The 27,317-nt window shown below is 44.8% G+C and overlaps 1 protein-coding gene across 5 annotated transcripts in view; it reads left to right on the forward strand.

Annotated features, from left to right (window-relative positions):
- Window positions 1-27,317, forward strand: part of FAM13A (family with sequence similarity 13 member A) — a 344,313-nt gene that overhangs the window by 295,899 nt on the left and 21,097 nt on the right. For all 5 annotated transcript variants that reach the window (XM_075351136.1, XM_075351152.1, XM_075351144.1 and 2 more), the window contains 6 exons: window positions 11,628-11,841; window positions 16,158-16,302; window positions 16,791-16,872; window positions 17,139-17,353; window positions 17,730-17,813; window positions 26,533-26,628. In XM_075351136.1, coding sequence (XP_075207251.1) covers window positions 11,628-11,841; window positions 16,158-16,302; window positions 16,791-16,872; window positions 17,139-17,353; window positions 17,730-17,813; window positions 26,533-26,628 — 836 coding nt within the window. The remainder of the gene's footprint in view (window positions 1-11,627; window positions 11,842-16,157; window positions 16,303-16,790; window positions 16,873-17,138; window positions 17,354-17,729; window positions 17,814-26,532; window positions 26,629-27,317) is intronic.

Genomic DNA, 27,317 nt, shown 5'->3' on the forward strand with positions numbered 1-27,317 from the left:
AGAAGATGCATATTATGGTGTGGAAACCTGCAGAAAAAAGGCAGGATTTATGCTACATGTGAACATGACCTTCCAGTTCTCTGTATAGACATAGCAGTAAATGACAGCAGTAGGGTGTACAGCTTAATATTTACACTACATATGATGTACCCCAGACCAGCAGCGACGTTATATAGTTCTTATATTAAATGCAGCGGTAAGTCAGGAATCTGCAGAGGTGGACACAGCAGGCACCTAGCTTTAGAAAGATGTCCCCGCACCTGCTCCTCAGGAGGATGACAGTTGTCTCCAGGCTTCACCCACACACATTATGGCGCTGCTTCACTATTATTCGAGGTATCACTTGGATAGCACAGGTCTGTTATATGGAGCTGAGAATACTATGGTGTGTCTTCATATACGCTAACAACGTAATGTAACAAATGTATAGACCAGCATTCAGAACAGCGTCAGAAAGAACACATTTGATGAGGTATCTGGAGGTTACATAGTAGATGGTGGCGTGAAGCTTGCAAAACACATGAAAAAGAAACAAGAAAAGTAATAAATATGATGTACTTGTATAACTTTGTGTATGACTTATATATCTACTCTGGTTTGATCCGTTTTTTGGTTGTGGTCACTTTCTGCTGTTCGACCATCACTTTAGTTCTGATTTTGTGCTGAATATTTTTCAGAAAATGACATATTCATCGGAAAATATAATAACTTGTAAATGTAATAGTAGTTGGGAACAGATGGCATCCTGCTTTTACTGTTTTTCTTCATAAAAAGGCCGTCTGATGCCCTATTAATTTGTGTGCTGTCGGTTACTGTACTCTGGCGGACGCTGCACATCATTTGTGTGCTGTCGGTTACTGTACTCGGCGGACGCTGTAAATCATTTGTGTACTCGGCAGACGCTGCCCATCATTTGTGTGCCATCGGTTACTGTACTCGGGCGGACGCTGCCCATCATTTGTGTGCCGTCGGTTACTGTACTCGGGTGGACGCTGCCCATCATTTGTGTGCCGTCGGTTACTGTACTCGGGTGGACGCTGCCCATCATTTGTGTGCTGTCGGTTACTGTACTCGGGTGGACGCTGCACATCATTTTTGTGCTGTCGGTTACTGTACTCGGGTGGACGCTGCACATCATTTGTGTGCCGTCGGTTACTGTACTCGGGTGGACACTGCCCATCATTTGTGTGCCGTCGGTTACTATACTCGGGTGGACGCTGCCCATCATTTGTGTGCCGTCGGTTACTATACTCGGGTGGACGCTGCCCATCATTTGTGTGCCGTCGGTTACTATACTCGGGTGGACGCTGCCCATCATTTGTGTGCCGTCGGTTACTGTACTCGGGTGGACGCTGCCCATCATTTGTGTGCCGTCGGTTACTGTACTCGGGTGGATGCTGCCCATCATTTGTGTGCTGTCGGTTACTGTACTCGGGTGGACGCTGTCCATCATTTGTGTGCCGTCGGTTACTGTACTCGGGTGGACGCTGCCCATCATTTGTGTGCTGTCAGTTACTGTACTCGGGTGGACGCTGCCCATCATTTGTGTGCCGTCGGTTACTGTACTCGGGTGGACGCTGCCCATCATTTGTGTGCGGTCGGTTACTGTACTCGGGTGGACACTGCCCATCATTTGTGTGCCGTCGGTTACTGTACTCGGGTGGACGCTGCCCATCATTTGTGTGCCGTCGGTTACTGTACTCGGGTGGACGCTGCCCATCATTTGTGTGCCGTCGGTTACTGTACTCGGTTGGACGCTGCCCATCATTTGTGTGCGGTCGGTTACTGTACTCGGGTAGACACTGCCCATCATTTGTGTGCTGTCGGTTACTGTACTCGGGTGGACACTGCACATTATTTGTGCTATCCATCAGGAAACAATACCACACATTCAGTAGAAGTTTTGCTCCAGTCATGCTAATCTCTTTAGGCTTGGAAGAAAAAGTTATTTCCATTTGTTTTCAAAGCCACCAATGTACAAGGTTACCATGGCAAATAAATACTCTGGGACGACACATTTTCACATTGCAACGACGCCTTCGCTTTTTTTGTGTGTGCCTACCCTCAGTGAATTGGTAAATATTTCCTGAGCCATAGGACACTGACCAGTCTAGGGTATTTCTAGCCGGAAAATGATCCACTATATACTATATTCACCAGGATGAAGTCTCCATATATGAAATAATCCATTCTAACAGAGGAGGTTACCAATCCTTTCTTTTGATGCATGTGACTGTTTTTCCCATGTCGTCCACAGGCCTGTGACTGCATTCTTGTCGGCCTACTTAGCATATTTGTGCAGATGGCACAACAGTCGCACGGTCTTCTTTTTCTCGTTAAGTGGCTGAGGCTGACAGAATGTAATTGAACTTATGTGGGTGTACATCAGCACTCCCTCCTATTTCCAGAAAGGCTGGAACACCATTTAAAGTTTTCTTCTTCTCTACTGCAAAATAGTAGCGCGCATACAATCCTTTTCCATCGAATTATCCTCTGCTGCAGCAGTATAGTGACAATGCATGGAGATTATCTGTGTGACTTCGCTTGCTTTACCTGCCGCTAACTAATTTTGATAGATGCAAATTATTTTTGTAAGTAATTACGTTTTGCGCCTCAGTGAGATTCTCTCCTGCCAAACTGATATGTTGGAGTACTTTTTGGACTGACAGTCATCTTGGTATGCAACGTACATTATTCCTCCTGTAATATTATCTAGTGCCTGTCAATTTACATTGATGATTATGCTGCCTCACTAACAGGACCTTAAGCCCCCGTCACATTTAACGACTTACTAGCGATCCCGAAAACGATGCGACCTGATAAGGATCGCTGGTAAGTCGCTGGGAGGTCGCTGGTGAGATGTCACACAAGCAGATCTTACCAACGACGCAGTAATGATGAGCGACCTGTATAGGTCATTGTTAGGTGTCAAACACAGCGATATGTCCTGCCCAGCAGGACATCACGTTTGAAGAAAATGGTCCGGACCCTTCAGGAACGACTAGAGATCTTACAGCAGGGGCCTGATCGCTGGTATCACTTAACAAGATCGCTGCTGCATCACAGAAACAGTGATGCAACAACGATCTCGTTAGCGATCTCGTTGTGTGTGACGGGACCTTTAGGCTTGGGCAGCCCTTTTTGCTTCTGTAAACTTTCCTCCAAGTCTTTACGTCGATATTTGTCTTATGTCCTATCCTTGTTTGTACTGACTCACTAGAGAGGATGCCGGGGAGGACAAGGGTTGTATTCCTGACCTGTGTTTATTTATTCACAGTGGTCTCCTGCATTACTTATTTACAATACAGGTGTACAGTGTAAACAGTAATACAATATTAGCTGCTGTGCGCAATTCTAAAAATGGAAAATCGGGTGAGAAGCTTGCTGTGTCATCACTTTGTACGTTTGTAAATTATTAAGCTCTGTATTCCCATCAGAGACACTGCAGGCATCTATCTCCGGAACGGGACTTTCCTGACCCTTATTCCACATGTCAAGGCTTTCAGACAATGACTAATTGTAAAGGCTAGCTGTTTCTCTAACTCCTATAAAAATGCATAGAGAATGCCTAGTAAGATGTTCAGAGTAAACTTTTAAATTGACTTTTTATTAGCAAATTGTATTCTGTTGATCTACCGTTCAGGCCCAGACTGGCCCACCGGAAATTTCCTGGTGGGCCACTGTGCAGAAGTGAGCTCTATACAGTGTGTCCACCCATATCCTGTCCACCGCCATTAACTTGAGAACGGCGGCAGCTATAGGCATAGAAGTGGTGTCTAGGTATAGTAAAATAGCCATGCGCTATGCAATGAAACCACCTATAGCACCGCCTGGTGGAAAACAACGGAGTTAGCATTTTTATCTCAAAAACAGAACGAGATAGAGAAAAAATGAATTACAAAGTTGCAGGGCATCATCAATTCAATACGAATCGACACCTTGCATACAGAAATGCTATGATATGAAACCATGACCCCCCCAAAATATTGAATGATGGTCACGCATGTAGCGCTCATTTAACTTTGATGCTCAAAGTGGCCACCGTCAGCTGCAATGCACATCTGGACTCTGGACAGCATACTGTATATTGCTGCACGTTGTGCAATATGGTAGGGAACAAGTTTGCACAAGCATCTGTGATACATCGTCGTAGGTCCTGTAATGTTGGTGGAGGGGTCGCATACACCTGCTGTTTGATGTGACCTCACAGAAAGAAGTCCAATGGGGTCAGGTCAGGTGAGCATGGAGGCCACTCCACGCAGCCACCATACCCAATGACTTGTAGGAAGGTCTCCATGAGGTATCGCTTCATGTCCGCAGCCTTGTGAGTTTTACACATTCTAATCATAGCATTTCTGTATGCAAAGTGTCGATTCGTATTGAATTGATGATGCCCTACAACTTTGTAATTCACTTTTTTCCTCTATCTCGTTCCGTTTTCTAAATAAAAATGCTAACTCCGTTGTTTTCCACCAGGTGGTGCTATAGGTGGATTCAGTGCGTAGCGCATGGCTACTTTACTATACCTAGACACAACATCTATGCCTATAGCTGCCGCCGTTCTCAAGTTAATGGAGGTGGACAGGATATGGGTGGACACACTGTATAAGAGCATTAGTTGGCTGAATAGATTTGGTTCACTATATACAGTCAATGGTAAATGAACATCTATTCGTTCATTTAAAGGTAATCTGTCACCAGGTTTTTGCTACTTCATCTGAGAGCAGCATAGTATAGGAAAGAGACCCCGATTCCAATTAGTTTACTGGGTGCAGCAGTTGTGATAGAATCCTTAAATGCAGCAAGTATTAACGCTCAGTAGACTGACCCTGCCCACATTGAAGCTCTCTGTGTACATTGTGTATTGAGGGTCAGCTGCTTATCAGAATAGGTCAGATAATTGCTCACCAGCCTTGCAGTCTGAATAGTGATTATCTCCTGGTGATGAAACCTTCATTGTGTGGAAACAACACCACACAGCAAAATAAGTGACACATCACTGAATTTGGTGATTTAACCCTTGCATCATGCTGTCCTCAGATTACATAGCAAAAACCTACAAACAGATTCCCTTTAGCAAACCACCCAATGTATTAATATATAGAAGCACAGGTACACTTGTGAATGAGGGTAACATAATATTTACGTATAGCTGAACAGTTGGCCCCTAGAATAATTGTTACTGGTGGGCCCTTGGCACTCCATTCTGACTCTGACACCGTTCATATATAATAAAATATGGGGTTCTGTTTCCGCATCATGTTCATGGAAATTAGATTTTAGACATTCAAATTTCAAGATTTATTATTAATGCATTAAAAAGATGAATTTTCTATATTTTCTTAAAATGTAATTTGCACAGGCTGGTGCGGAGGTACATGATGCCTAACAAATACATCTCATGTTATGAAACGCTTTGTTCACTAATTATATGTATTGGCTTTAACCCTAAGAACAAGCAGTACTTTTGTCAGAATGACTATATACAGGAGATCTGTGTTACTGAATAAGCAGCTGATACAGTAAAGTCATATTCCCCACATCCCTTTCTTTTTCTATTGAGATGCCATTTTGCTTACATACATCTGATTTTACAAAAATGAAAGGAAGATGGGCTTAGATTTTATGCATACTGTATATCATCCATTTTAATAACACATATCTCAGGCATGAATTCAGAGGAGATTAACAGCATATGAAATGCTCCGTACATTGAGTCCTTAACCCCTTCCCTCCGCTGCCAGTATTCATTTTAACGATTAATATTATTTTTTAATTTGTTTTTATTTATTTTTAATATAGCCATAACTTTTTTTTTTCACTGACATAAACACACAAAGACTTCTTTTTTGAGGGACAAGATGTAGTTTTGAATGACACCATTTATTTTCCCATTTTTGGGGCTTGGTTTTTGCATGAAAAACTGGTATGTATGTATGTGTGTATGTGTGTGTATATGTATATATATATATATATATATATATCTATATATATAATTGCCTTATTCTGTCTGTCTGTCTGTCTGTCTGTCTGTCATGCTCCGAAATTGTGTCCTTACGGTGACACAAAGCTGATTGGCCGCTGGGCTCGCCATGGCCCCGCCCCCCCCCACGGATTGGCCTCTCTCCCCGGCTCTCTGCAGGCCCCGCCCCCCTCACGCAATGCACGCTCGCTCTGGCCCAACTGACACGGAGCCGCGACTCCCAGGTGAGTACACACACACGCATCAGATCACACTCACTCTCACACTCACTCTCACACACACCTCCCACATCACAACATGCTGGGATATCACTTGCTTCTACACCGGCTCCGTCAGGATCCCGGCAGCGCCACACATAACCTTGCGATGCTGGGATCTTGACGGAGGCCGTGAAAGCTGGTAACCATTATACACATCGGGTAACTAAGGTCCCTTAGTTACCCGATGTGTATCATAGTTACCAGTGTACACCGGCTCACACTCACACACACATCACACACACATCACATCGCATCCACACATCAAGGTCCTGCAGCGGCGGAAAATACAGACACATAACAGCACACACATAACAGCACACACACATAACAGCACACACATACACACAAATCAGATCACACTCACGCACACCTCACACATCACATCGCATCCACATACTCACAACATCCTGGGATATCGCTTGCTTCTCGGCGGCGGTACTGTGCTGTTAGCTTCCAGGACCTGCGGGAGGATCACATGGCCAGAAGCATGTGATACCTCCGGATGTTGTGAGTATAAGCGCGTATGTGCGATATCGTCAGTGTCTGTGTGTGTGAGTGGATGCGATCGGGTGTGTGTGAGTGGATGCGATCGGGTGTGTGTGAGTGGATGCGATCGGGTGTGTGTGAGTCGGCAGAGGAGCACGGCGTGCTGGAGGAGGCTGGGAGCAGAGAGGCTGATCATGGGGAAGGCTGGGAGGAGAGAGGCTGATGCTGGGGGAGGCTGGGAGTGGGAGGCTGGGACGAGGGAGGCTGATGCTGGTGGAGGCTGATGCTTGGGGAGGCTGATGCTGGGGGAGGCTGGAAGGAGAGAGGCTAATGCTGGTGGAGGCTAATGCTGGTGGAGGCTGATGCTTGGGGAGGCTGATGCTGGGGGAGACTGGGAGGGGAAGGCTGATGCTGAGGGAGGCTGGGAGGAAGGAGGCTGGGAGGAGAGAGGATGATCCTGGGGAAGGCTGGGAACGGGAGGCTGATGCTGAGGGAGGCTGGAAGGAGAGAGGCTGATGCTGGGGGAGGCTGGAAGGAGAGAGGCTGATGCTGGTGGAGGCTGATGCTGGGGGAGACTGGGAGCGGAAGGCTGATGCTGAGGGAGGCTGGGAGGGGGAGGCTGGGAGGAAGGAGGCTGGGAGGAGAGAGGCTGATCCTGGGGAAGGCTGGGAAGGGGAGGCTGATGCTGGGGGAGGCTGGAAGGAGAGAGGCTGATGCTGGTGGAGGCTGATGCTTGGGGAGGCTGGGAGAGGGAGGCTGATGCTGAGGGAGGCTGGGAGGAGGGAGGCTGGGAGAGGTAGGCTGAGAGAAGAGAGGCTGATGCGCACACACACACACACACACACACGCGCGCACTGCACAACACACCACACACACACACACTGCCCTACACAGACACCCACACATACAGACAACGCTGCACACACACAACACCCAACACACAAACACCGCGGCACACACAAATATACGCACATACCGCACAACACACACATTGCACAAAACATACCTCCCCCAAAACACACCACACACACACAAACCGCGCAACACACACACACAACGCTACAGACACACAGCGCTCCACAAACAACGCAACACACGCAACACACATACAACACCGCTCTCACCCCCCGCCACACCCAGACAACACCCAGAACATGTACAGCGCCTACACAAACACTTGGTAACTACACACAACAACATCTCTATATATATATATATATATATATATATAACAAAAATCATACATGAACTACACAATACGTAAATTCTAGAATACCCGATGCGTAGAATCGGGCCACCTTCTAGTATATATATATATATATATATATATATATATATATTTTGGGGTCGCATACTATGGTTTGATCGCCTCTTACTGAATTATTTAGCGTTATTATTGTAACTGAAAATCTGCAGTTTTGGTGTTTTCATTCTTTTTCTTGTTGCGGCATTTACCAATCAGCTTATTTAATTGTATTTTTTGATATGTTGGACTTTTGTAGACACAGCAGTACCAAATATATTTTTTTTTATTTCCTACATTTCTTAAAGATTAACTAGAGAAAAAGGGGTAATGCAAATTGTTAGTTTTTTTTTTTTTTTTATATATATTTTTTAAAATCGTTTGATCGCTTGTACTGTATACTGCAATACTACAATATTGCGTTAAATAGCGAAAATGACAATCTTCTGTAATGCCCAGCCACAGGCTGGCTATCACAGAAGAAAATACATGATAAACAAGGTGGCATTCAGCTGGCCCTATCTGTCCTAGCAACCCATCGGCTCCCTGCATTCACATTGCGGGGGCAGATGGGCGCTTGACTGAACCTACGTCTGGGCCGGATCTCTGTGCTTAAATGCTGCTGTCAGTGATTGACAGTGGCATTTAAAGGGAACCTGTCACCAGATGTTTATAATACTCAACAACAGTCGGTGCAGAGCAGACTGGTCGGATGGGTGTCTCTGTTCTCCGGGTCCGCGCCTCCACTTTCGGCCATCTTTGTCCTCCTTCTGAAGCTAGTGTGGATGACACGTTCTATGTCATAAAGACAAGCCAACATTGAGGTCCTGCGCAGCCGCACTTTGATCTACCCTGAGTAGGACAGATCAAAGTATTGTAGTGCGCCTGCGCGGGACCTCAGTGTCGGCTAGCGTAGAGGACGTAGAACGTGTCATGCACACTAGCTTCAGAAGAAGGGGGACAAAGATGGCCAAAAGAGGAGGCGCGGACCCGGAGAACAGAGACACACATCCGACCAATCTGCTCCGCACCGACCGTTAGGTGAGTATTATAAACACCCGGTGACATGTTCCCTCTAAGAGGTTAGTAGCAGCAATCGGTGGGTATGCCAATAACTGTTATTAGAGCTAGATGTCTGCTAAATTTATTTAAATGGCATCAGCCTAGTGGTCCGGGGGATTTGCTTCTGAGCCCTCTCCAAATCCCTGACAACACTCCATGACCTACTGATAAATCATGGTGTGTTAAATGGCTATTCTTGTCTTTATAAATGTGAGACAGTGCTTGTAAATACAAGAGCTTTTGCAATTTACTGTGTGTTTAAAAATGTCAGCTGTTCTTGAGATAATAACCCCTTTTGTTTACCGTTTGTCTCCTTGAAGACTGACCACTGCTGCCAAACAGCAAAACAAGCTAAGTGCTTACAAGTTCTTTTCCTTTGCGCTTGTAAACGCTATTTGAAGATAACCTGAATTGCTTGAGCCAGTGCTACTGCCTAATCCCAGCCAGCTACAGCACTGTGTTTACATGGTAGGCAGCCGTTATGGTCAATCTCCTGGGCAACGAGATGTAAACAAAAAAGGTCTTTGTATCTCATCTGGAAAATGTACTTGGCATTATTTTACAAGCACTATCTGACAATATCAATCTATGAAGATGGGAATAACCCTCTAAGGAGCCTTCATCACGCTGCAGCAATGTAAATGGATGCGTATTATGGAAACTTATTAACCACTTTACAGCAAACTTTTCCTGTCACTTGGACAGAGCAGTGTCCCTTCTCCATGAGCGAAAGCAGACCGGGAACATAATGCACAGATTGAGATCTCATAAATGATTCATTTCCCTCTTGCCATGTGGTTCAGCTTGACAAGGCATTGATTATTATGTGCCTATGTCTATTGTGAAAGTAACGTACACATTTCCTTCGTTTCCTGTTTATATTCTTCATTATGTTACTTAATAGGAAGGGCTAGCGGTCTGTTTTCACAATCTCATTCCCGATGAGTAGTGATGGAAAGACCTTAACCAGTTCAGAAGATATTGTAAAGGGCCTCGAGCACCTACAGAGTTTGGTTAACGTTTCATTGTAGCAATTCTCTAAGTTTAAATGCAAAAAACAATTAGATCTAAATGTTAGTGATTTCTGAGTAGGTTGTTAGTGTATTATGGGTAGGGAAATATTGTTTTCTAACTTGTTCATCCGACCTGTATAGCAGATTCTGCAGTTGTCAGTTAGTGGTGATTATGAGCTTCCATTATGTTATTAGAAAGAAAAATATAATATATTGGTTGATTTGTGCTTCTTTCTTCAATCCTAATAATAAAAGGAACCATTAGGAAATAGTAATATAATAAATGTTTTATGTAAAAGTAATAAAAATAAGTTTCCTTTAGGCTAGGTTCACACTTCCGTTAAATTGTATCAGTCACAATCCGCTGCTCTGGTAAACAACGGAATCCGTTCAGCGGATTCCGTTGTTCCCATAGACTTGTATGAGCGGCGGATTGTGACTGGTGATGCTGCGTTGCACCCTCCGCCCGACTGATCAGTCGTGGAACGACTGACCGCGGGGCGGAAGGAACGCAGCCTGTAACGTTTTTTGAGCAGCGCAATCCGTAGGATTTCGCTGCGCATGCTCTCTCTGGCTCCCTGCACCCGTAACCAGGATACACATCGGGTTACCAAGCAATGCGCTTTGGTTAGTTACCCGATATTTACACTGGTTACGTGTGCAGGGAGCCAGCGCTAAGCGGTGTACGCTGGTAACCAGTGTAAATATCGGGTAACCAAGCAAAAAGTGCTTTGCGTTTAGTTACCCGATATTTACCCTGGATACGTGTGCAGGGAGGCCGACACTTCCCCGCTCGGCTCCGCCCCCTCCCGCACTCGGCATGTACACACACACACACACGCACTCACTCACCTGTCCCCAGCCCTGCAGTCCCCGCGGCACTGACGTCCTCAGCGCCACGGCCCCGCTCGGCTCCACCCATCTCGAACTCCGCCCCCCGCACACAACGGAGTCCGACAATGAATTCTGTTCTGTTAAGCAACGCATGTGACTGATGCAAAACAACGGAAATGTGAACCTAGCCTTATTTAGCATGAGCAAAGCTCCAGTCTAATCCTACAATACTAAGCAGTAACACGCAAATCAGATTAGCGGAGGTGTAAACTTCACAATTCATCTGGGTCAAGTCATTCTGAAGACAAAAAGTTTCTTCTCCTTTATCAGCTGATATGTTGCCATTTTAAAGAGCCATCCAGAGACTGCAAGCGGCTCGTACTTGGCCGAGCTCCGAGCGTACCCGTGCACACCGATACTCGATTGAGTGGTTAGCATACACACAGCACCCCAATTCCCAACTTGGATATTGAGTTTTTTGTAAAGTCCTTGTTCAGTACGAACCCTGAACTTCACAGTTCAGGTTTGTTTAACTCTACCGTTCAATGTAAATTTGCAATTTTCATGAAATCAATTTGTTAATACAGTTTTTTTCTATATTATAGCCCGTCGTAGAGGTCGTTTTTTTTAATGAATTCCTCTTTTTCTAAAGAAGAGTAACCATAATTTTTCTAGAACAAGAATTCTGCATTCATCTTTTTCGGTATATTTAATTTGTTTTTTTTTGTGTTGTATGGTATTTACAGAACCAGTTCCTGTCTTGGCCTCTTGGGATCGCGATGGCGCAGACTCAGATGAAGCCCGTCTGTCCCCTCAGGCAGGCCGTCTTATCCGACACCTTCTTGAAGCAGACAGTGATCCTATGTTGTCTCCTCGTTTTTATGCATATGGACATAGTCAACAATACCTGGATGACACAGAAGTGCCCCCATCTCCTCCCAATTCTCATTCATTTATGAGGTATCTCTCTTTTTTTCTTTATTCTTTCTGAAAAGTGTTTTCATGGGACGAGGGTAGGTGTTAGGGGAGATGGGAGGGCACACACACTTGGCACTTGCCCAAGGTCCCCATTTACAAAAAAGGATGATTGCTTCTGCTGTCACACCCGTCTATGAAACAAGCAGGTGGACAACTGCCTGTCAAACTTTGTCTTCAGTCTGAAGAGTCAGTGGTCCTCTGGTGTAGCCGGGGCTGGTGTTTCCGTAGGGCACCTAGGCAAAAGAAGGAGAGGTGTGCTTCTGACCTCTGCCACACTAGAATTGCAAATAACAATGTTAGTGCAGAGTAAGAGAAGAGCCAGAGGTGTTCTCCTGCCCCCTGCAGTGCCAGAGCTGAAATGGTCAGAAGCACACCTCTTCTGCTGCTTTTCCCTGGGTGCTGCACTGCTTTTGTTAGGCTACATTCATACACTGAGCATGTTGCACTTTTTGCTGCCATTTTCAAAAATCTCACTAGAACTGCACAGTGGCCGCAATGTGTGAATGCAGCCCTACAGGGGTTCTTTTGTGAAGATAAGCTGTCACCTATTTCAAGGATAGATGAGAACTTCTACACCGGTGGAGGTCAAAATGCTTAGCACCACACTGATTGGCAGAATGGGGCACTTTTGTCCCCTTTGGCTGATGCTGCTACTTTTGTCACCGTTAGAATGATACAGCTGTAAGCATGTCCGACCACTGCTCCATTCATTTTCTATTAGGCTGCTGAGTGCCGATCTTGGCTTTTTCCAGCAACCCCATAAAGAATGAATAGAGCAGCTATTGGAATGTGCACTCCCACTCAAGGATTAAAATGCGCCATTCTGCAAGACTGGGGTGGAGTAGTAAAAAATATAGTACTGGCAGCAACCCAAAATCCTTAAGTAATCATTAAAGTGAATGCGTGGACTAAATGCTTAGATTGTCCAGTGGCCTGAATTCATTAAAAATAACGAAAAAAATTATATTCACTTGCTGTCACTCGACTAGATCCCCAGCACTAGCCGCTCATTGAGTAAGTGATGACGTCAGCATTTAGTAGCTATAGGACTGCTGTGGTGTTGCGTAGACGTCCATAGTCAGGTGATTTGATCAGAAAACAATAGTATGTGTTTTCTGGTGACCCGCTGATCAAGTCACCATACCACTGCAGCTTATCACAGACCACAGCAATCCTGTGGCTGGTGAATGCTGACATCATCACTACTGGTGGCAATACAGAACACAAAGTGGCCTCAACTGCATTAATCTAAGTGACAGAAGGTGAGTAACATTGATTTTGTTCTTTTTAGCAAAAATATAGGATTGTATTGTTTGTGCACAATGCTAAAATATGGGGCCCTGCATCCACTGACTGGATCGAACATATCCATGGGTGGATCCATAGACTCTGAGTGCTGTTCAAACCAAGTACAGGTGCACTGTGCACCCTTGGCATGGCTACACATTTAAGTTAAGTTCCCCTTCCTACTTACTTGTTTTTCCTTTATCTCCACCCAGTCCCCTTTGAATAACAGGTCTTATAGAGCCAGAAAGGGTGGAAAAAGATGGAAAACAAGTAGGTGGGGAGGTGCATTTAAATGTTTGGACACATCAAGGCTGCACCGAGCGTCTTTATTGTGATGTCAGATTCCCTTTAATGGTTAAACAAGAGGAGGAAGACTTGAGAAGGCACAGACATCAAGGAATGACTTTAGCGGAGCAAACCTCAAGAGCCTAAACGAGCGGTTGGTAGTATTCCATGGCACATCTTAAGTACAAAACTGCACATTAAGGATGGGAAATATTCCGTGAGGAAATCCTTAATGCACAAGAGCTAACAATTCTTAAAAGAAAGAAAAATAGGAAAGACCTAAGGCAACAAAGATGGATGACCAAAAAATTACACCAGCTGCTCTTCAATAAGTCATAGGAAACAGGAGTGATCCCTCTAGATTGGAAAGAAGAAAATGTAGTTCCTATCTACAAAAAATGGAAAAAGGAGGATCCAGGAAATTACAGGCCAGTAAGCCTGACCTCCATAGCAGCAAAAATATTCCAACAAATTGTCAAGGAACATTTACTTAGGTATATGAAGGCATTAATTAACCAGAACAAGCACAGCTTTATGACCAATACATTCTACAAAAAAGTCACTGAGTGGTTGGACCAGGGGAATGCCGTGGATATAGTATATCTTGACTTCAGTAAGGCATTCAATAAAGTATCAAGTAACATCCTCATTGAAAACATGATCAAGTACGGAATAAACAAAAAAATCAGATGGATTAAAAACTACAAAAATACACATCGAACAGAGGAAAGTAAAAAGCAGGGCTCTGTCCTGGGCTAGAGAGGAGAAAGAGCACATTCCAAAGGATCTAGACACACTTGAAAAATGGGCCAAGGTGAACAGAATGGTATTGTAAGGCCGGTTTCACACATCCGGCTTTTCGCTGGTTTGCCGGATTTGGCGCACGCCAGTACAGTGTATACAGTACAATGGTAGCGCCACAACTTCCGGGTCACATGCTCCGGTCACATGACAGCATATGACCGGCGCTTGTCGCGCTGCCATTATACTGTATACACTGTACTGGCGTGCGCCGAATCCGATAATCTGGGGAAAAGCCGGATGTGTGAAACTAACCTCACAGGGACAAATACAAAGTCCTACATCTGGGTAAAAAAAAATATGTAAAAAGCATATATAGTATGGGAGGAAAACAACTAGGTGATAGCACAGGGGCAAAGGACTTTGGTATAGAAGTAGATCCCAGATTCAACATGAGCAAACAGTGTGGTGCCACAGCTAAAAAGGCCAACAAAATGCTAGGATGTATCAAGGCAAGCATTGAATCTAGATCAAGAGAGGTAATTCCCTTATACTTTGCCCTGGTCATACCCCACTTGGAATATTGTGTACAGTTCTGGGCGCCCCAATTCAAGAAAGATATTAATATATTGGAGCAAGTCCAGAGAAGAGCAGTCAAGATGGTAAAAGGTCTGCAAACCATGCCATGTGAAGACCAGCTAAAAGAACTAGGAATGTTTTAGTTTGCAAAAGAGAATGCTGAGAGGAGACTTAATAGCGGTCTACAAATATCTGAAAGGTAGTCATAGCGCAGACTCTATTCTTATTAGCACAAGAAGCAATGGGAGGAAACTAAAAGGAAGGAGATTCAGATTAAGAGCAAGAAGGCCTGCGGAGACACCATCACATGTTTCTCAACGCTGGCAGGAAACTAGCCAGGTCTTTCACCGGGAAGGAACAAACACGGGAAGGGCAGTCTCCAGTCAAGGAGACCACCTATGCCAAACATGGTATCCATCCACAGACAGCCGTTTCGGGGTATTTGCCCCTCATCAGTGTGGAGTAGGAATCTGGCTAGTGGGACATTGCCTAGTAAAAGACTATGTGAGCAAGGATGGTTGACCTTAGGGAGATCAACATCCACCACTGCGGAGACACCATCACGTGTTTCTCAACGCAGTGATTCTAGAGCAATGCCCCCTGGGAAATATTCAAAGCAAGAAGGCCTGCGGAGACACCATCACATGTTTCTCAACGCTGGCAGGAAACTAGCCAGGTCTTTCACCGGGAAGGAACAAACACGGGAAGGGCAGTCTCCAGTCAAGGAGACCACCTATGCCAAACATGGTATCCATCCACAGACAGCCGTTTCGGGGTATTTGCCCCTCATCAGTGTGGAGTAGGAATCTGGCTAGTGGGACATTGCCTAGTAAAAGACTATGTGAGCAAGGATGGTTGACCTTAGGGAGATGTTGATCTCCCTAAGGTCAACCATCCTTGCTCACGGAGATTCAGATTAGACGTTAGGAAAAACTTTCTGACAGTGAGAGCAGTTAGAGAGTTTAACAGGCCACCACGGGAGGTGGTGATCTCTCCATCAATGAAAATCTTCAAGCGGAAACTGGATAAACATATACCTGGGATGGTTTAGGAAAACCTACACTCACAGGGGGTTGGACCCGATGGCTCTTGAGATCCTTTTCAACTCTACCATTCTATAATTTAATTATTCTTATGTTGGATCACCTTTACCCTAGGAATACGTTTTTCAGAAGTCTAGAAATACAAAACATATTTCAGCAGCAATTTCCGCCAATTTCTTGTGTAAATTAACAGGATATTAAATCCATGAAAGCGTTTGATAAATTCCTTCCAAGGTGTTGAGATATTTTTATTACCATTAGACTTGGGCTAATTCTTCGGAGCCCATTTTTATTGTCTCACTTGTTTGTTACTGGACTGACCTGATTTTTACTAGGTTAAATCTGGCTGTGTTGCTCTTTTAGCAGGAGACGGAGCTCTTCATTGGGATCACATGAGGAGGATAGAGATGACGACCTAACACCAGCTCAGATTACACGGAAAATTCAGAGTCTCAAGAAGAAAATTCGCAAGTTTGAGGAGAAGTTTGAGGAAGACCGGAAATACAGAGTAAGGGCTATTTTCTTAAATTGATTTGCTCTCATTTAGGCCTCATTCAGACATTAGTGATTTTTCTTTTATGCATAAGTGATCCAAATGTAATCGTTGTTTTTTATCAGTCATCACAGTTTACTCACTGTCCGTTTTTACCATCTGGGTTTCATCAGCTTCTCTCAACCTTGTCATATCAGTCTCTAAAATACAGACATCACACGGATGACATCCGAGTGCTGTCCGATGTCTTTCACTGACCCACAGACTTATTTTGGCGATATTGATCTGTGATGAGAATCAAAGTTGGACAAGTCTACGTGATTTTGTAGACCACTTAGTCTGAGGAAAAAAATCGGACATGTGAACAGCCCATAGGTTATAATAGGTACAAGTTCTACCTGTGAAAAATACAGATAGAACTTGAATGAGAAAAAATGAGGTGTGAATGAGCTCATACAAACATCACATACTACATGTCATTTTTGCTTTTTTTTCCCCCACAGCCGTCCCATCGAGACAAGGCTACAAATCCTGAGGTTCTGAAATGGATGAATGAGCTGACCAAGTTCCGGAAGCAGCTTAAAGGTAATTACAAAATGCCTGAAGATAATACATAGCATTCAACATCTTACCAATAGATTGGCATTTAGAAGCCTTCTAAAAATAATGCGACATTTGTTTCTAAGTTGGAAACTTAATTTAAGCCTATCATCTTACATGTCCTCCATTGTGTTTTTTCCTACTACAATCCAGTAGATTGGTTTCTGTTTTAATTTGCAGTAACTTGTCTGTGTTTGCTCTACACAAAAGTATATTCTGATAAAATGTCAATGGTCTTATATTATCTATAGAGTCAAAAATCAAGATTTCCGAAGAAGATCTCGTGCCTCAAATGCGACAGAGGAGTAACACACTGCCCAAAAGTTTTGGGTCACAGCTTGAGAGGGAGGATGACAGAAAGGAACCAGACAAAGCAGCTAAACCCTCTATAGAATCCACAATGGAAACCATCCAAAAGAAGTTACAGGAGAAAAGATCAGAGGTCAACCGGCCGGAAGATATTAAGGTAAAATGAAAAAAATTATACATATGTGCACCCATTTAGAGAATATATATCCGCACACAATACATTTAGTATGATAGCACCCTAATGTATATTATGGATTCTAAGCAAGCATTCTATAATATTCAGTCATTCAATAATAATGTATAAACTGCTAAAGAAATAGATAGAAGGATTAATCAGCTCACCTCTTTATGGGCAGCTCAGAAATCCACCTAGGGGGGGTGCATGGGTATACTCCAGGCTGGCTCCTGGGTGAGCACATAATCAAAGTAAGGAGAAGAGACCTGTCTGGGGATAATAGTACTAAAATGTCACGCTTATTACAATAGAATGGTGGCTGAAGAATAATATCCTAACCCTATGTGCCTGATTGTAGGATATGACCAGAGATCAGCTTGCAGCGGAGAAAGTGTCGCTTCAGAAAGCTTTGCTTTACTATGAAAGTATTCACGGCAGACCGGTATGTATTTATATGTTTTCTGTGGGTTATAATTTTTCTACAGATCATTTCGTTTGTCTGTATTTTACTGGGGGAAAAAAAGTTGGTACTATTGCTGTTGTACTATAGAGCTCTAAAATCCTCATACAATCAGTGTGGCGGTTCTATTTGTAGAACTTATTTATAGTGTGATTTCATTGCCACATTTACCACTTTATACTGGATTGTTTTTTTTTTCACGAGATGTAATTTTTAATTTTGGACTTGTTTGTATTATAATGGCTTTCTTTAATTTTCATTCAGTTAAAATAGAGATGAAGAATAGTTTGCATAGTTGGCATGAACGCCTACTTGAATGCCACTCTCTTCCCCTCCCCCTTGTGACTTAGTTGTTTTCTCCATAAAGGCATGAAAGTCTGTCATAATACATTGATTCTGTGTGATGGTCATGTGCAATTGTCTGAAAAGCGGAGGTTTAACCCCTTGCACACCAGACATCATGTGGCCTAAAGGCCCCGTCACACTAAGCAACATCGCTAGCAACATCGCTGCTAACGAACAACTTTTGTGACGTTGCTAGCGATGTTGCTGTGTGTGACATCCAGCAACAACCTGGCCCCTGCTGTGAGGTCGTTGGTTGTTGCTGAATGTCCTGGGCCATTTTTTAGTTGTTGCTGTCCTGCTGTGAAGCACAGATCGCTGTGTGTGACAGCGAGACAGCAACAACTAAATGTGCAGGCAGCAGGAGCCGGCTTCTGCGGAGGCTGGTAACCACAGTAAACATCGGGTAACCAAGAAGCCCTGTCCTTGGTTACCCGATATTTACCTTTGTTACCAGCCTCCGCCGCTCTCCCTGTCAGTGCCGGCTCCTGCTCTGTGCACATGTAGCTGCAGGACACATCGGGTTAATTAACCCGATGTGTGCTGTAGCTATGAGAGCAAGGAGCCAGCGCTAAGCATTGTGCGCTGCTCCCTGCTCTGTGCACATGTAGCTGCAGCACACATCGGGTAATTAACCCGATGTGTGCTGTAACTAGGAGAGCAGGGAGCCAGCGCTCAGTGTGCGCTGCTCCCTGCTCTCTGCACGTGTAGCTCCGTGCGCTGGTAACCAAGGTAAATATCGGGTTGGTTACCCGATATTTACCTTAGTTACCAAGCGCAGCATCTTCCACGCGGCGCTGGGGGCTGGTTGCTGGTGAGCTCACCAGCAACTCGTGTAGCGACGCTCCAGCGATCCCTGCCAGGTCAGGTTGCTGGTGGGATCGCTGGAGCGTCGCAGTGTGACATCTCACCAGCAACCTCCTAGCAACTTACCAGCGATCCCTATCGTTGTTGGGATCGCTGGTAAGTTGCTTAGTGTGACTGGACCTTTACAGAGTATCTATCATCAACTACGACCCTTCAGGTTCATTATTTTAATACATTACACATACAAATGTAAAACCTCTTTTAAATAGAACAAAACAATTTGCTTGGTAAAGATCATTTGCATGCGAAGGGCACATGCATGATATGGAAATCTGACTATCTGCTAAAAGTTGCCACCAGCTTCAAGCATTCCTAGCGGCACTACGTCCTCCACAGCACATAGCTGATCCATCTGCTTTGTGCAGTGAGATCATGGTCGGGGCTGTGTCTTGACCGATCATATACCTGATGCCAGGAACAAAGTTTCCCTTCATGAGAAGAGTTTTCTGCTGCCTCTGCAGCACTTCAGTGTCCATCATTATCACACTGCTCTGATTGGACTGCACTCGGGGTGATCAGTGTGATAGAGAGGGAAGTGCTGATAAATTACTTCCGGTGATGGACAGTCGAGCAGTGGTGAAAACTCTTCTCAAGAAGTGACATCCTCGCCAGTAACATATATAGAATCGATTCCTCTACAGCAGGGGTCTCAAACTCAGCTGGGTGTATGGGCCGCATATAGAAAAAAAAAAATGAGGGGGGCCGCATTATTTGCAGGACAAAGTGAACATTTTTAATGAATCCATGTTTTTTTTTCTATACATCTTGGATCACTTTTGTAAACATTTTTCGCTTGTTTATAACAACAAACGTGTACTTTTTTGTTAAGTTTATATACAGAAAAGCATTTTTAATGTAAATAAAAAAAGTCATGCTTTAGGATTTTTTTTTTTTTTACATTTTATCACCTTCTTGTAATTGTTTTACAATTAGCAGCGTCATATAGAAATCTTAGCCAAAATCTTGTAGTAATGTGCCCATCCATGTGCCCTGTAGTAAGGTGCTCATCCTTGTGGTATTGTGCCCAGTAGTATAGTGCCCATCCTTGTGCCCTGTAGTATTGTGCCCAGTAATATTGTTCCAATCCTTGTAGTATTGTGCTCATCCTTGTAGTATTGTGCTCTGTAGTATTCTGCCAATTCCCGTAGTATTGTGGCCATCCCTGTAGTATTCAGCCCATCCCTGTAGTATTCTGCCCATCCCTGTAGTATTCTGCCCATCCCTGTAGTATTCTGCCCATCCCTGTAGTATTCTGCCCATCCCTGTAGTATTCAGCCCATCCCTGTTGTATTCAGCCCATCCCTGTTGTATTCAGCCCATCCCTGTAGTATTCAGCCCATCCCTGTAGTATTCAGCCCATCCCTGTAGTATTCAGCCCATCCCTGTAGTATTCAGCCCATCCCTGTAGTATTGTGGCCATCCCTGTAGTATTGTGGCCATCCCTGTAGTATTGTGGCCATCCCTGTAGTATTGTGGCCATCCCTGTAGTATTCTGCCCATCCCTGTAGTATTCAGCCCATCCCTGTAGTATTCAGCCCATCCCTGTAGTATTCAGCCCATCCCTGTAGTATTCAGCCCATCCCTGTAGTATTGTGGCCATCCCTGTAGTATTGTAGCCATCCCTGTAGTATTCTGCCCATCCCTGTAGTATTCTGCCCATCCCTGTAGTATTCTGCCCATCCCTGTAGTATTCTGCCCATCCCTGTAGTATTCTGCCCATCCCTGTAGTATTGTCGTCATCCCTGTAGTATTGTGGCCATCCCTGTAGTATTGTGGCCATCCCTGTAGTATTTTGCCCATCCCTGTAGTATTCAGCCCATCCCTGTAGTATTCTGCCCATCCCTGTAGTATTCAGCCCATCCCTGTAGTATTCAGCCCATCCCTGTAGTATTCAGCCCATCCCTGTAGTATTCAGCCCATCCCTGTAGTATTGTGGCCATCCCTGTAGTATTCAGCCCATCCCTGTAGTATTGTGGCCATCCCTGTAGTATTCTGCCCATCCCTGTAGTATTCTGCCCATCCCTGTAGTATTCTGCCCATCCCTGTAGTATTCTGCACATCCCTGTAGTATTGTGGCCATCCCTGTAGTATTCTGCCCATCCCTGTAGTATTCTGCCCATCCCTGTAGTATTCTGCCCATCCCTGTAGTATTCAGCCCATCCCTGTAGTATTGTGGCCATCCCTGTAGTATTCTGCCTATCCCTGTAGTATTCTGCCCATCCCTGTAGTATTCTGCCCATCCCTGTAGTATTGTGGCCATCCCTGTAGTATTGTGGCCATCCCTGTAGTATTGTGGCCATCCCTGTAGTATTGTGGCCATCCCTGTAGTATTGTGGCCATCCCTGTAGTATTGTGGCCATCCCTGTAGTATTCAGCCCATCCCTGTAGTATTCAGCCCATCCCTGAAGTATTGTGGCCATCCCTGTAGTATTGTGGCCATCCCTGTAGTATTGTGGCCATCCCTGTAGTATTGTGGCCATCCCTGTAGTATTGTGGCCATCCCTGTAGTATTGTGGCCATCCCTGTAATATTCTGCCCATCCCTGTAGTATTCTGCCCATCCCTGTAGTATTCTGCCCATCCCTGTAGTATTCTGCCCATCCCTGTAGTATTCTGCCCATCCCTGTAGTATTCTGCCCATCCCTGTAGTATTGTGGCCATCCCTGTAGTATTGTGGCCATCCCTGTAGTATTGTGGCCATCCCTGTAGTATTTTGCCCATCCCTGTAGTATTTTGCCCATCCCTGTAGTATTCAGCCCATCCCTGTAGTATTGTGGCCATCCCTGTAGTATTCAGCCCATCCCTGTAGTATTCAGCCCATCCCTGTAGTATTCAGCCCATCCCTGTAGTATTGTGGCCATCCCTGTAGTATTCTGCCCATCCTTTAGTAATACGCAAACAAAAAAAAAAAATCTCCTCACCTTTCCTCCGTTCCCTGTGTGCCCACGATCAGTACTTGCAGAGTTTTGGATGCAGCATGCTTCAGCTGCGTCCAAAACCCTGCTATGTATGGTAAAAGCACAGTGGGCATGGGATTTCTAAAAATCCCATGCCCACTGTGCGTGTACGGCCCGCAGTGAAAACGGAACTGCGGTGTGGCTTCCAGAGGCCGCAGCATGTGAATTTATGCTGCGGCGTCTGAAGCGTCCTCCCTAGGCAGAGCACAGCGAGGAGACCGCAGCGGCCCGAACCCCTGATCGCAGGCACGGGCAGCTGCGGTCTCCTAAGGAGCAGACTTGCGGCCCCGCCGATCAGGACGCGCTGAGTCCAGCACGCAGCGGGTCCTGATCTTCAGCACGTACCTTACCTGCTTATCGCGGCTCTGTGCTGAGGGTCGGCGCCGGCAGAAACTTCACTGCATTTGAATCCATTTGCGGTGCAGCGCAGAGGAGCTGTGTCTGGACCAATGGCTGCTGCCTGCCAATCAGATGCAAGGAAGTGACGTCGCTGTATGACGTCACCTCCTTGCATCTGATTGGCAGACAGCAGCAGCAACTGGGATAGAACTGACAGCTCCTTGCGCGGCACCGCAGATGGATTCAAATGCAAGTTCCTGCCAGCGCCGACCCTCAGCATAGAGCCGCGATTGTCACGGGGTCTGCGGGCCGCAACAAACAGCCTCAGGGGCCGCATGCGGCCCGCGGGCCGCGTGTTTGAGACCCCTGCTCTACAGCCTCTCTGCATTAGGCCTCTTTCACACGTACGTGCCTCCGGTACATGTTTGGCAGTTTTCTCACGTACCGGAAACACGTACACACATAGACCTATGTATTCCTATGGTTTTGTACACTTGTAAGTATTTTCGCACGGAACGTGTGTCCGTTCCGTACTTACGTATGTCCGCGTGTTTCTCACGGCAACATGTCCATTTTCTCTCCGACATCACGGGTGTCACACGTAATGCAAACTGACAACACGGATGTGTTCCGTGTGACACGCACCGGAGAAAAGACATGTGTCTGTGACAAAAAAAACAAAACTTTACTCACCTTCTCCAGCCCTGCAGGCTCTGCCGCTGCTGTCACTTGCTGCCGACCGCCGCTCATTATGCTTATTGAATATTCACTTCCCTGTGGCCGGAAGCAGCAGCAGCGGGGAGTCGGCAGGACCGGAGACCGAAGATCAGCACCACGGACAGCGAAGCCAGAGACAGGTGAGTAGAAAGTTTCTGTTCTCCGTGTGTTATCACGGATAACACACGGAGAACACACGTAGCCAATAAACAAGGCTCACGGAGGGCAAAACGCACCTCTGACACGTCGGTGAAAAACGTGCGTGGTTTTTCACAAATGTGTGAAAGAGGCCTTAAGCAGTGAAATCTTGCAAATTATCCCAAGATCTCACTGCTTGGTGCAGAGATGCTGCTGCCAAGGACATCACTTGAGAGAAGAGTTTTCACCGCTGTTCCACCTCCCATCACCAGAGGTAATTTAAAATCGCTCTGCAATGCTTGAGTGTCTTATCCCTATCCCACTTTTCTGTGCTCTGATTGGAATGAGAACAACGAATCTACAATATCTTATTGTTATGGTACATGCTCACGATCAGTGTTTGCAGCATTTTGGATGTAGTGTGTTTTTGCTGCGTCCAAAACGCTGCGTTGTACAGTACAAGCATAGTGGACGGGATTTCTAGAAATCCTGTGCCCACTGTGCTTGTTTTTTCCACAGCAAACCCTGAACTGCGGTGTGGCATTCCAGACCACAGCATCTCAATTGTCTTCTCCCATAGGGAGAACACAAACGAGAGACAGCAGCACGCTGAACCCTGATCGTGGATATGAGCAGCTGCAGTCTCCTGCATTCTCCTGCAGAGGAGAGTCGCGGCCCGCAGCACAGGACCCGCTGCGTCCAGGACGCAGTGAGTCCTGATCGTGGGCACATACCCTTAGACTTGTCAAAAGGAACTTTACCAGCTAATACAAATTGTACATGGGCAAAATGATTGTTGCTACACTCGTTCTACCCCCGTTCAGCATGCACAATGTCTGCAGCGCATGTTTATACGAGGAGACAACAACTTCCAATAACGATAACTTATAGAGCCACATAAACGAGCGTTCTTTGGATAATCAGCTCAATCATCCGGTACTGACACCCTTCTAAAGGCGAGACACGTTCCTTAAGTCATTGAAGTCGCAGCACTTTTCAGTGTGATTTCAAGCTTTTTTCCCCCAATGTCTCCTTAGTGCTGCAGGAACACGACAAACCAGACTGTACTGCATTTATTCCTTATCGTACACTCCTGACTAACCCATGCTACAGGGTGATGTCTGCTTTGACCACTATGGTCTCAGTAGTGTTTTTTTTTTATTTTTCTAAAACCCCCAAATAATTTTTTCAATCTGCATTATCATGTTACAGATGACCTTGGTTAAAGCATGACTGTCTAATGACAATGACTTTGTAAGAAAGCAAGTAAAAGGAATTCAGTGAACTAACGCGAAAACTTTAATTAAAATAGCTTTGTTCTTTCTTCTATCCTGGCACTGGTTGTATGTGGAAAAGTACTGAGTACTGTTTTATTAAATCCAGTTGAGTCAAAAGAGGCCAAAGAGTACAAAGTTTTCTAAGCCTATTAATTTAGAAGCCATCATGTATCAAAGCCCGTACTAATTCTGGAGAATTAATAGACGCTGCAGGAGACCGAAAACCATTTATTAATTTATAGACTACGTGTTACTCACCATGTATCCTGTGAACATTTAGAGAGGTCTGGTGTAACGTAGAGTTTAGGACCTCACATGATATCACTGCTTACATCAGCGGTAATGGTCATGAACATCATGCTAGAAACTTTAGATTCCTTTTCAAGAAGGTGATCTTTCCCCCACCTCAGCTGGCAGCTAAAAATTGTATGAAGATGCAGAGCTGATGTACATAAATTGGACCTTAGCGTTCTTGTATGTTGGTGGAGATCAGAAAGGCCATACCTTAGAACGAACATCACTTGCTGATTTAATAACTGGACCTCTTATAAAAGTTAGTACCTGAATTTGCAGTGGTATATGCAAGCCGATCGGTGGTCATTTAGTACCATTTTTACACAGGCCAATCAGCGGTCGATAAACATCTTTTTTGTTTTGTCATAGGCCGACCACTCTTCCGTGTTTTTAAGAACAATACGATTAATATGATCATTAACAGGATTGCTCTCTGTACATGAAATGACATTGCTTTCAGCTGCACATGTCTTGATCACATAGGGTAATGTTCTGGCCCAAGCAATGATTCTAAGCACACTTAAAGGGACCCTGTCAGGTGCAATATGCACCCAGAGCCACGAGCAGTTCTGTGTGCATATTGCTAATCTCTGCCTAATCATCCCTGTATCTAGTAGCATAGATAAAGAGATCTCTAGAAAAAGTATTTCTAAAGATCCTTTATGATATGCTAATGAGCGCAGGGACTAGTCGCAAGGGTGTTAGTTCCTGTGCTCATTCCACCCTCTTAGCACGTTAACACGTCCACAGAGGCGTGCTAACATGCTATCCAATGTTCATTGTCCTGCATCATCAGCGGTGATGCATGTACATGTGTCCTTTGTCACTGCCTCAGAATGCCGGTTTTAGGGTCAGTGTGCATAATCAGAAGTCACAGGTCATGCGCACTATGAGTTTGGTGTATTCTTCCTGGCTTCAGAGAGGTCTATTGCGAATGACCGGAAGTGCTGGGACTTCTGATCATGCGCACTAACTCTCAACTTGGCGTTCTGAGGCGGTGACAACGGACACAGGTACGTGCGCCTCCGCTGATGATGCTGGGCAATGGGCACTGAATGTTAGCACACCTCTGTGGGCGTGTTAACATGCTAAGAGGGCGGAATGAGCGCAGGAACTAACGCCCTTGCGACTAGTCCCTGCGCTCATTAGCATATCTCAAAGGATCTTTAGAAATTATTTTTCTAAAGATCTCTTTATGTAGTTTACTAGATACAGGGACAGATAGGCAGGGATTAGAAGTATACACCCAGAATTGCTTCTGGGTGCATATTGGACCTGTCAGGTTCCCTGTAAAATCATTTCTTCATCTGGTGATTGCCAGCCTGGGATTGCCGATTACTGGGAAACAAGTTTTCGTAGGAAAGCTCATTCCCAAAATTCGTCCAGTGTAAATGCAGCCTAGCAGATTTGATAACTTCAGTCCTTATGGGCACAGTGATGGAAGTGTTGTCTAAGGGAGGACACAATAGAGCAGCTTCTCTCATTGGTCCTGTAATGTCAGACAACGATGATGAAGCTAAGGTGTAAAGAGCAAAGCACTAGGCAGTTATCTAGTGTAAATGTTTATTACCATCAATTACAGGCAATCGAATTGTAAAGATAAATGACTACAGTAAATGCGCCTTAGAGGGGTTTTCCCATCTCATGTAGTGATGGCATAGCGCTCATATTAACCAAACTCTTTTTTCTGTGTATGGTTATGGAAAAAAGATCTAAAAAGTGAAGGACTCAATGTCATATTAACATAGAAACTTGTGTTTCCATTTTACAGATAACGAAGAGTGAGAGACAAGTGATGAAGCCACTTTATGATCGATACAGACTGTTCAAGCAGATCCTCTATCGAGCGAACACCATACCCGTCATTGTAAGTTGAGCTTCCTCCTTGCATGTCTTATTTATGGCGTTACTGACATTAGTCCTTTTATTTCCTCGTTCCAAGCTTTCATTTTACTTGTTCCTCCCATGGGAAAGTGGACTTCACTGGCATTTAATCTTAGCAGAGGACGAAGTCCTGCAGTCACAAACTATTTATTAGCTGAAATCCTGCCAAATTACTGGGTAATGTAAATGCCAGCACAATATAGAAATAGTCTCAGGATTATCGCTTGTGTAAGACATTGTTCAGTATTTCATTGTGTATGCCTTAAAGGAGAACTACCAGAAGTAACGTATACCAAGCCCTTAACATTGCGAATGTGAAAAATGGGTGCAGCATTCTCAAGACTGTCCATAGAATTAAATCAGTATCTACATCCCATCTTGAAGTAATGGTGGCAAATGCTTGTCTATGTAGGATCATAAGGGTGCCCATGATTATGCTCTACTTGACAGAAATTGAAATTTGGTATTTCATCAGTACAGTGAAAAAACAGAATTATTGAGAAATCCGTAATGTTATCAAAAATAGTCCATATAAATAGACTTCCCTGTAATTGTGGGTGCCTATTCCATTGCAGACCAGCAACATTAAAGAGAATTTGTCATCAGGTTTTTGGTATGTAATCTGAAGGCAGCAAGCTGGAAGAGTTAAAACAACAAATTCAACCTTGCATC

Source organism: Anomaloglossus baeobatrachus, chromosome 1, assembly GCF_048569485.1.
Source record: "Anomaloglossus baeobatrachus isolate aAnoBae1 chromosome 1, aAnoBae1.hap1, whole genome shotgun sequence".
NCBI classification, from domain to species: Eukaryota; Metazoa; Chordata; class Amphibia; order Anura; family Aromobatidae; genus Anomaloglossus; species Anomaloglossus baeobatrachus.